Source organism: Empidonax traillii, unplaced genomic scaffold, assembly GCF_003031625.1.
Source record: "Empidonax traillii isolate 1590-97213 ecotype Southwest subspecies unplaced genomic scaffold, ASM303162v1 scaffold345:size607713, whole genome shotgun sequence".
In the NCBI taxonomy this organism is placed as follows: Eukaryota; Metazoa; Chordata; class Aves; order Passeriformes; family Tyrannidae; genus Empidonax; species Empidonax traillii.
Window position 1 is genome coordinate 554,793 of NW_020955538.1, and position 11,390 is coordinate 566,182.

Here is an 11,390-nt window from a genome sequence, read left to right on the forward strand (position 1 = left end):
TGAAAGAATTTTGAGATCCAGCTCACATCCTCTTCTCAGCTGCCAAGCTGAGAAAAGATTTATATATTTGCCCTATCTGCTTCTCAAGAGCTTTTCACTCAAGCCCAGTGTGTGGTGACATAACCTATAAAAAAATCTTTCTTCCCCCTCACAGTAGAGTAGGGCAGGGGCTGAAGAATCTTTTTTTAAAATAGCAGCCTGGTGGCAGAAGCCTACTAAAGGTGAGTAGGAAAAAATTATAAAGGTAAGTTAGCAAGAGCTGTATGCACTGTGGGCACAGCAGCAAGCTTGCATTTTGTCAGAATTAGTCCCCAAGGCTTATGACTTCATACTGTGCAGACTGTACAGATTTGAAGCGACATCTTCAAATAGAGAGATCACTTAGCTGAGATCACTACCTGCTAGGACATAGCAGGTAATTTAAAGGAGCTACCACTCAATCAGCTCCCTAATTCAAACATACTTCATAAAGCGAGGCAGAGTACAGCCCAGAAAATTGTCACCTCCCTCTGCTGGGCAGTATCTTCGCAGTCCACACTGATCTCACAATGGGCCTCAGACCAGCTTTTTGACAGGCTCCTTTGCTACCCTGAACAAACAAGATGTCAGTGGTTTGCATGTAAAGCAGAAGGGGATGGAGAGGAAGCCAGGGGAAAACACTACAATGCACAAGTCATAGACAGAGATAAATATTTTTTTAGCAAAGTCTTTATTACAGAAATATTCACCCTCTAGACTTTTATATCTGTACATGCATTTCTTCCAGTAGGAAGATTTTGCTAAAAACAGACAAAACCAAAAAAAGAAATCCAGAATGGGCTTGGTATTTTTTTACTTGCTGCTTGGTATTGGCATCTGTAACTGAACAAGAATCTTACAAATAAGAACATATTAGAGAATAGAGTGTGTTACAAAAGCTAGCAAGCTTTACTGCTAAAGGTGCCTTCTGCTATAGCAAAGATCAGCTCAAAGGATCTGTGCAGGAAGGGGCTGATATCTCAGAATTGCAAAGCCTTACCAGACCTCCATAAAAACCAGTTGCCCAATCATAGCTACTCTCTCCCCAGTCACTACTGTGTCCAGAGAGGACAGAGCAGGGACTCACTGCTGGGGCCCTGATCCCCTGCACAAGCCTTTCTCCCCAGAAGGACGACTGAGTAGGTAGTGAAACCACCCCCGGAACTGCTACTAGGGTTATGACTACCAACCCCACTCCTGACAGGACATGGTCCTGGAACCACCTCTGTAAGGCAAAGGCTCTCTCACCAAGTACCTCATAACAGGCAAGGACCACCCACTTCACTCTCATACAGCTTCCTGCTATCAGGGTGATTGTACCATGTACAACAGCAGGAAACCTGTTGTGCCCAAGACACCTCTAAGACTGAAGATTTGCACCCAGCTCTCTTATGTAGGAAGATGGGGCAGTATTTCACACACATCTCCTACTTTCATCTGGTCTACACCACTCCTTGCTGCTGGCCATGGGCTGAATAGAATGAACAGCCCAGCCATTTAACACAGAAACCACCCAGTCTGCATGACTGCAGAACCTGCTACTTATCTGCTGCAGTGCTGGCACTTGAGACAGAACTCAGGATGCAGCCATGGCTCCAGACCACAGTGGAGTTTAGAAAAATGGACAATTGAAATAAAAGCAACTTATTCTTGCATCCAAACTACAGAACCTACACTGGACACTGGTAGCAGTGGTCTTTCCAATACACAGCATCGGCAATCCAGTCAGATCCCTCCATATCCATATCTAAAAACCACAGCTAACAAATTTTAGGTTCATATAGGGGCAGGGGAAGAATCAAATTAACCGTAACCTCTACAGAGTTGGCAACCCAAGAATGCAACCAGCAGAGACAGCCTGGGGCTGAGTCCACACTATACAGCAGTCTCTGAAGTACCTCCAACTGACAGGAGCCAGCAAAGGGGAGCTAGGAGGAAAGGAAAAGATACAGAGGTAAATGGGAGAAACATCTAAGTGCTAAATCCAAAACCCAAAGGATCCATTGCAGAGGCAGCTGAGCACCACCACCACAATCTGCCAGGTCACACTAGGAATCAATAGGTAGGCTTGGCTCCCTCCTAGTGGCTTCTCGTCACGCTCAAAGGGAAGAACTCCACTGAAGGCAAGGCATAGCTGACTCCAGAAGCAGAAGCAGCAAGTATGATGGTAGCACTTGATATTTCAGATGAGAACCTAGTCTGGAAGATGCATAGTAGGAGCTGAATAAGGTTAACTGCAAGGGAGGAGAAAGCCTATAGAGAATGACTAGTTACCACCACAAGTCAGTGTAGCAAGTGAAGCTACCAAAGCACTGGAACCTCAACAGAATTCCTGGCTCATGGGACTAGAGATGGGATTTCTGGGGGGAGGTGAAAAGATGTGCAGGAGAAGAGCAAGGGAGAGAGAAGTTACTGTATGTTAGGCCCAGTGGGTTGTAGAATGAAGATATAAGTAGCATTGTTTGTCATGGAGCAGTCAGCAAAAGCATTGTCCCCTCAGGTTAATTGGTGTCTCATGTGATATGAGACAGTTCAAGTTCTGCTTCTTGAAGTTGAAATAATCCAGAGGCAGGATGCAGGTGGCCCAAAGGCCCTATTGCCAGAAGATCAGGCTGTGTTGCAGGTCTAACAGTTCTTAGCAGAGTGGTATCAGAAATGGGATGTCACAGGAATAATGGTCAATGGTTGGACAGTCTGGGTATGAGGCAGGAATGTTCTGTTTGCTCCTTTCTCTGTCGTGCCGTAGCTCTGGAGTCAGCCAACTCAAGACTTGGGCACTTTGGTGTAGTCTTCGCTGTGTATGTTCTTGCAAAGCGAAATGGACAGTATCATCCCCAGCAGCTGGAAGAAGTATGAAGAATGGGAACAAAATCAGCAACCAGACAGATAATAGTGGGGGAAGAACAGGTGATACAGGGGAGCAGAATACAGTAAACATCTTTCAATGACACCAGACAGGTGAATAGAATTGGGCCACAACACAAAGCAAATGCAGTAACTGGTATGGCAAAAAACTGGGACTGCAGAAATATGTGCCTTCATCTGGAATTTACATTATGGGTTTTTTAAGGCAACAAGTGGGATTTCACTAGCAGGATGCTGCTTGTCTCAGTCTTCCTGGTTACACATACAGTGAATTGTCAAGAGTCAGACACATCAGAAGGAACCACAGGGCTTTGTTCAATTTTTAATCCAATCAATGAAAGCAGCAGTTCAAAGGCCCAGTTAGACACAACCAAGAACTAGAACTGCACCACCATTAAACCAGTTGTCGACTACTTGAGAAAACAGCTTTGCCTTTCAAAGAATCTCCATGGTAAGAGAGTACAGATTCACATCAGGAAGTGACTTACCTCTATAACAGCAACACCAGTGCAAACCCCAAGAATGACACCAAGGTTGTCCTTCAACCACTGCTCTACACCATCCATGCATCCCTACAGAAAAAACATGGTCACAAGGAAAAGAAGCATGAATCTGTGTCTCAAGACTGAAAATCCATAACACATTTCCTTTACGTGCAGGAATTATCTCCATTACACGCTATATCAAGTTTCACAGTAGCTTTAGCAAAAAAAGGGTGGGATTCCTATCCCTTCTTCCCCCAAATTCTACAGGTACTTCAAGTACTAATGGCATGAAAGAAGCTCCCAGAGGAACAAAGATAAGGCAACTTCAGTGGAAGCTTCACAGGGCCCAGACATACCCACTCACCTGCCCATGAACAGGCCAGTCAGTATAGGTTGCAGTGCCATTGACAGGCTCATCCAGACGACAGAAACCTCTTCCTTCCTCTAAGTCCTCGGTTCTATTGGAGCAGGAGCAGGGATACTCCGTCATGCTTTTGTTGATAATAATCTCATTATCTTCCCAGTCTTTTGCTCCAGTCCAACCACAGCAGGTGATCTAATAACAAGAGAGAGATCATCACAGTCTTATACTTTCCACTGGCAACATAACTGCACATGAAAATAAACAGGCAGAAGTACACAAGAACTCTCCATGTATCAACAACAGTCAGGCCATACCATTTGCATGAATTAGCTGTATTAGAACACCATCCTGGTCACTTATACATAGGGCTGTCCAGAAGACAGATTTCCTACTTAAGAATCACTCCTAGCAAAGCAAGAGTTAAAGGTTGACTTCTAGCAGACTAAATACTAGCAAACCTCATCTTATTTCCAGGTGACAATGCTAAATAAAGGTAAAACTGCAAACAGAGGTGTGGTTGGTGGGTCAGCTGGAGGAGGGCAGTTGTCCTGTGTGACACATTCGAGAGTTTTTCAGTCCCTCCAGTTTTATTGTTGGCAGATTGATTTGGTGACGGAGAAGCAAGGCAGGCAAGAGATTCATGTGTTGAAAATTCATCACGTGTATTCATAGACATGTCAAAAGCATTACTACCTAGTCTTCCACTAGTAAAGCCACTTCTATAGGTTTAAATGCTAATACTTGATTTTTCTTTGAGTGGCACACGTTTTTTTAAATCAGACGCGAAACAGGAACGTCCCATTTTCTTGTTCCCAGTCGCAAGGTACCACTGATGTCAGCCGTGGCCGCGGGGACAGCAGCAGCCACCGCACGATGGCGTCACCACACTGCGAGCCCCGGCTCGTCAGCGTGAGCTAGTGCCTGCCTGGCTGCAGTAGGGACTGGCTGGAAAACAGGATGAGGAGTATTTTCCATCCAAAGAAACACATTTCTCTACAGCCACGTGATAAAACTAGTTGCTGGAGGGGAAAGTACATCGGGAAGTCCAGCAAGGACTAAGATCCTACCATAAGCATTGATCCCTGTGCCTGCATGGTGGCACACGGCAGAAAGGCTACAAATCTCGAGGCAGAAGGTTAGGGAAAATCCTCCTCTGCTCAGAAAGGAAAAGTAGTGTTTCTGCTATAACAGACACGAAGCAGAGATACAAAGAGATGAACATCCACACCAGGAAAAGTATTTGCATTCTCAACAAGGGTTGTGAAGATCCAGCCTCCAGAAGGAACCACCCCTGCCTTATGAGAAGTTTGGACTTTAACTCCAAGACTGGTCTACGGAATACCCACCCCCCATTCAAATGCTAACTTTAGTGTGCAAGGACTCCCAACTTCTTCACCTCTACAAAACCTTCTTCTCTTCCTACATTCAAGAAGGGCTCAAGCAAGAGCCTTTCTCCATAGTAGACTCAGGCTTCCCTTGAGTTCACTAGCAAGGAGTTGCAACCACAGTGATAAAACATAAATAAGTCATTCTCCAAGGAGGAGAAATACTGCAGGTCAATGTTTTGCAGACCAAAGAACAGACAGAAGACAAATGCTATTACTTGTACTTACTGCACATCAGTTCCATGCTAAGCATGTATTTAACCACAACAGCCAGCCAGCTCTCAAGCTTGTGGTTTGGCAGTAAACAGCTGTCATGACTCCAGTGTGCTTGAATACTCTCTAGCTGCTCAAGTGCTGACCCTGATGCTAAAACAGAAACCATGGGCAGTTGGATGGCTCCCAAGTAGGCTGACACTTGCAGAAGAATCATCACAATAAGCAAGCAACATGCACCAAGTAGTAAGGCAGATGGTGCTGCTGACTTGCCTGGCAATAAACCTGCTACAAAAACCATGTGCAAACTTGCTACAAAAGTCATATGCAAAGTGGTTTTCACACATTAGTATTCAGGAGGCCCAGCAAACAAGGACAGGCTGGACACATTAGGCCATGCAGCCAATACTAGCTACTTCTAACAGCTAGCATGCAGAAATGGCCCAGAGTCTGACCTAGTAGTAGCAAGCAAGACCATTTTCTAGTCTGCAGACACCAAACCTCACAGGCGACTTTGTAGATCAGCATGCAATACCTGTTTCCCTGTCCTCAGCCCAGCTTTAAAGGCCATTGTCTGAACTGACAAATCATCTAACTCTTGGTGTCCCCTAAGACTCACCTGTATTTGCACATAGTCCCATACTTCTTGCAAGTTCTTCTTATCTTCATTCAAAGGGTTATAATTTTCAATCAGATCTTTAACTATGCGGGACAACTCTTCTTTCAGCTGTCAAGAAAAAAGAGGAAGGAGAGTTAGATTAGTCAATTCCTTGTAGCCTTTTCTTTGGGGCTTAGAACACATATATGAAGCTTCAGTCATTCTAAAAAGCTAACTGCAGTAAAAAGTATGGATAAGAACAGCAGCTTCACTGCTGCAGCAGCCAAAGCACTAGCACTTCCCAGCAAGTCCTTGCCCAGGCACCTGGAAGGGCTTCAAACCTGATGAGCAATAAGGAAACAGAGCTGGGTATAGTTATCCTGCTAAGACACAGACTAAGAGATGTTCAAGGTAAGTGTAAGCTAAAGGACAACACTGCCTCAAGGACTCACAAAAAATGTGTTCCTAACTGTGTACTGTAGGCGAGACTCTGGGCAAGAATTTCAGTCACTGCAGTTCATCTCCACTGCTCAGGGAAGGTATGAGTCACTTTGCTGCTCCTATATGCACTGGGTTTACTGACATACAGTTGGTGGAAACTTGCTTTTTTCGCAAGGCCTTGATCTGTCTCTCTCCAGACTCCTACAACTGCTGTTTCTGTATTGAGGCACGAAGTATTACAACAATCTAAACTGCTCATAAACAGTCTTATTACAAAGCTCAGGTGTATCAAATCATCCCTTTGCCCCCATTCCTTATCCAGAGACATTTACAACACCTTTCAGTTTGATAAGAGCTGCAAGCTACACCTGTCAGACTCTTTCACCTTCTTCCTCCCACCTCCTTCTGAAGCTCTTCTTAACTAGCCTGTACATGATGACAGTTGTTACTGCTAAGGACAGACCCAGATCACAAGAGGTCGGAAAAAAGTGTCATTAGACTGCCTGATGGACAAGATAGAGTTACATCAGACTAAGGACTAGGATGTTCCCATCCTACATATTAACTTTTTGACTGTGGTACCACAGCATATTTCAAATCAGTGGAAATGTTTTTTCCCTTTTCTTCTAGTATTAAGCATGGTAAATGACCACAGCAAACTCCAGGACTCTCATCCAGAGGAAACACTTCCTACTGTTGAGAAAAGCTTTTTTACATCACCAACTCTTCTTCCTAGGAAAACTGGAGCTCAGTTCACTAGGATCAGCTATGTCAGACCAGACAGATGGGAGCTGCATGATCTTTCTTCTCATGATGTCTAGTTCTTCCCCTTTTAATTACTTCGCTTCCCCTTTTCCTTCCCTTCAAATCGAGGCAACCTGACCTGGTTCTCACTAATGAGATTGGCCTCAGCTTCTGCCATAAGCCTTATCAGTTACTGAACCTCTGAGTTCCCACCCTCATCCCTCCCACACACTGCTGCTCCACATTGCAGGGGGGAGGCAAGGAGAGCTGGATTTGTTTTCCTACCCTGGGCCCATCTAGTCCCTTGGCTATTAGGTCAAACAGAGCCAAGTGTCACTTCTGCAAGAATCCCAGGCAGTGCTTCTGTTCTCCATCTCAGGACCCCACCACAAGCAAAGACAAGCCCTGAACCTTATGACCCAAATCACAGCTGCATAGGGAAGCTGTATGTCTGTTCTTCCCCTACTCTTATACAAGAACAGGCAAGAGGTCTTGCAAACAGTGTGGGTTTCAAAAAGTGAGGTATTTCAGCTAGAAAAAAACTCAGGCATTCCTACGAGTTTCAGAAAGTAATCTGAGAAAGGGAGAATATTACACAAACAATAGCACAGCTCTGGAGAGTACATACACAGGCAGCTTGCTCATGGGTTTAACCAGCAGAGCAGCCCAAAGGGAAAACACAGGCACCCGCAGCTGTTCACCCTTAGGCACCTGGCAGAGTAAAACTGAAAGAGTAACAAGCTAGAAAGGATTATGGAACCCTTAGGCTTTCAACATCTCCACCATCTTCACCCATTTAAAACCTGTCAGGACTCAGTGCTTTGTGAGACATCAATGCTCCAGGAAAAGCCACAGACCACTGCCAGAAAGCAGTAAGGTAGTCAGTCTTCCCTTTACATAGGCTTGCTAAAGAGGGAGACGGAGAAAGCTGAATGCCAGAGGCAAGAGCCTGGGTCTTCAATCCCTGTCTTGATCATAGAATGAATTGTGCAGGCTTCTTCCACTGTCAGTCATCTATCCTGTTCCCTCTGTCAGACTCAAGCTATACCCTTCCTCCAGCATGTATTAGCATCTAGCCTGCACACAAAAACAGGGTCAAAGAACCTGGAGGGAGCTCTCCCCACTTCAGATTTGAAAACTAATGCATTGTCCATAGCCCCAGACAAGTCACTGCACAAAATCACCCAGGCCTGTTTGCTGCAAACAATAGCTAGCAAGTAGGACTATTCCCAAAACACCACTGCTCTCCTTCACTCTAAGCATTTAGAGGCAAGCTGCAGAGCACTGTGTGAACTAGGCCACGAGAGATCTTGCCCAGGCTCTCACATGTTTAGGAGCTTGTCATCCACTTGATGTAGGTGAGTAGTGACACTAGGCTTACAAAGCAGAATGCCATTGGCAACATTTGTGAAGTTACTATTTCATTGTCCATTAAAAAAACCCTCTCCACAGTTTCAGTCATCAGCAGATGTAGGGAAATGAATGTTGCATCAACATCCTCCCGGCAGTAACAGGCAATTCCAGTCTGAAGGGGCATTCCTCTAACAACGCTCATGGGAGAGGCAAAGCAGCAGCCTTCCTGTCAGAGGCTTGGCCTTTTAGTTATGCCAACTTTATTTCAATATACTTTTACAAGTCAGGATGGAGGGGATTTTGACACTGAAAAGGAACAGATATTTCAACAATAACATCAAGTGAATCTGTAGAAATTAATACTTGAGTTAAAAGGTTACAAGAAATGGAGGAACAAGTACCAACTTGCTACATTCTGGATCCAAAATCCTTTCCCTCACTCTGCTATTCCTTGTTTCATATCTAACCAAGTAAGTCAGAGAGAAATAAACACGAAGAATACAATAGACATCTAGGGACTGGATCTTGTGCAGTTTCAGTGTGCTTCCCTGTGCTCCGAGCTGCCCTGGGATGACGCACACCAAGTGAAGCAGAGCAACATGCACTGAAGCGCAGCCTCAAACCAGCGTGCTCGAGGTTTCAGCCAAGACCTTCCTGAAACAGCTTTTCTTAGCGCTTTAGGCTGGTACTTTGGAGGATCCCTGAAATAGAAGGGCTCTAGAAAAAAGCTTTTCCATGGATTTTGTTCATTGAGGACTGAACAGGAGCATGTGTTCAAAGCCCAGCTTCCCTGACCATTCTGTCAGATCTGTACAAGTGATGATGCCAGTCACACCAGCTCCAAGGGCTGTGCAGAGTAACCCCTAGCACTTTTAATCTCTCCCAGGTCTGACTGAGGTTTAAATGAAGAGCTGCAGCTTAAAAGCTAGAGGGTTTTTTTAGAGCAGAGTGACAACAGGAGAAGAAATAACAGGGGTACAGAATTTCATGGTCTGAAAAGTCGAATTTCCCCATCACACAGGGGAATGCCCATCCCCACAGCTCCTCCCCTTTATTAGTCAGAGTTGTTGAAGATTAGCAGCTCATTTAAAACTGCATCTTTACACACCTGTTAGCCAATGTTTTATTTTCTCCTTCAGCTTCAGCCAGCCCAGAGAGCAAGCTATATTCACACCACATCTGTCAAGGAACCCAGACAGCTGCTCACAGTCACCACAGCCACTTATACAAAGCTCGTATCCGTTAGGCTCATGGCAGGCACCTTCCCCCTGTTCCCAAACTTCTCCACCAGGTCCCATCCATAACTTACTCAACCATCTGTTTTCTGTAACTGCCTAGCTGAAGGTTTGGCTTAGGAGAAGCAAGCACAGCTGTACAGAGGTACAGATACACAGTTATGCAGCAAAGGATGGGTTATCCACAGCTGGTACCAGAAGCCAGTAGTGACACCACATTTATAACTTGTTCCCACTGCATCTCTGTGGCTCCCAGTTTAGCCAGGATGGGTTGTTGCAATGCACTCAAGTAGCTCAAGAATCATTCCCTTTACACTACCAAGCCTGTTGGAGCTCTAGAAGCATACACTGTGAAACTGCATTCCTGACAAAGAGATCCACTTCAAAATATTAAACCACTTGTTTTTAAACTCCAGTTGTAGAACAGGAACCGTCAGATACTTGGGTTTGCTCTTGGGGAAGAGCACAGCTCTTGCAAGGAGAGTTTTGCACACAGATGCAGAAACACTGAAAGCACAGAACAAAATGGTACAAGGAGGAAGACCAGTCAAAAAAGCGCTTAGGCTGGTAACTCCTCAAAGCACCAGTGATGGCAACATGGTAGTAACCACTGCTAATACATGCCCAAACAGCTGTCTACAGCAGGATCAAGAGGAGGTGCAGTCTACAGCCTTTCAGGATTTTCTTTTTACTCTTCCCACTACCCAAAAATAAAGCCTGCATGCCAAACAGAGCTTCATCTTACTTGAGAAAGCAGCACTACCGAGGCAGATACAGAAAAAAGAAACTGCCCAGCAAAGCTGCTGAGTGCCAGTAGAGGAAAGGAGAATCCAGTTATGTCTGCTGGTTATAGCCCAGTTTGGAAGAAAAAATTTGTAGATGTCTCCTGTATTCCCAAGCCAAGACCAAGGAAAAGATATACAATAAGAAACACTTACCGTTTCTTTCTGGAAGTAGATGACCAATCCAGCAGCAACCTGAGTTATGAGGATTATCATCAGGCAGGTGAAGTACTGTAAACCAAAAAGAAACCTTTAGAAAAATCTTTACATAATAGCACAAGCTTAATAAGGTTTCATATACAAGAGGAATCACAACAGTGAGCTAACACCTTTTGTGCTTGCAGACAAACTGCTATCAACAATGCTCCTCCGAGGAAAAGGCTTACATACAAGCATCCACATCAGATCAGTGCACTTCAGCACTTCTCCCATCATGCCAACAGGGAAATTTCAGGTGGGAGAGGGCTTACAAGCACTCTCTGCATATGTCATTCCAACAGGGACTGCCTCTCCCACCTCCAGCTCCATTCCCAGACCACTCTGGCCTCTATCAGTTGGGCTCTGCCTACCCCAAGCCTCAACAGAACAACAGAGTCAATTTTACAAACCTAGTTTTTTAAAACTGTTTCTAAAGTCAGTTACCTTTTTAAAAAATGGTATTCAGTTTGTTTGAGGATCTTAATTTAAGATTCACCAGCAAACTGCTGAGGTTACTTTTAAATGATGGCAGCTACTACTGTTACACTAGGAGATGCCCCTAGTACCAGGACACACAATGTGTGCAATACTTAGGTTCCTATACCCATGTGCTCTGAATAAGCCCAAGTCAAGTAGAAGGCTGAGGTGTATGAAGCTAGTACCATCTCATCCACCACAGACAGAAAACTTCCTATAGATGAACTATTAG

General features: G+C 44.8%; 1 protein-coding gene across 4 annotated transcripts in view; it reads right to left on the reverse strand.

Moving 5' to 3' along the window:
• Positions 1-689: 689 nt before the first annotated feature.
• The window catches only part of CD82 (CD82 molecule), a 45,116-nt gene continuing 34,415 nt past the window's right edge, over positions 690-11,390 (reverse strand). For all 4 annotated transcript variants that reach the window (XM_027892297.1, XM_027892296.1, XM_027892299.1 and 1 more), the window contains exons 5-9: positions 10,640-10,714; positions 5,950-6,057; positions 3,733-3,924; positions 3,372-3,455; positions 690-2,859 (exon numbers count right to left, since the gene is read on the reverse strand). In XM_027892297.1, the coding sequence (XP_027748098.1) occupies positions 2,782-2,859; positions 3,372-3,455; positions 3,733-3,924; positions 5,950-6,057; positions 10,640-10,714 (537 nt within the window). In that variant the 3' untranslated portion in view covers positions 690-2,781. The remainder of the gene's footprint in view (positions 2,860-3,371; positions 3,456-3,732; positions 3,925-5,949; positions 6,058-10,639; positions 10,715-11,390) is intronic.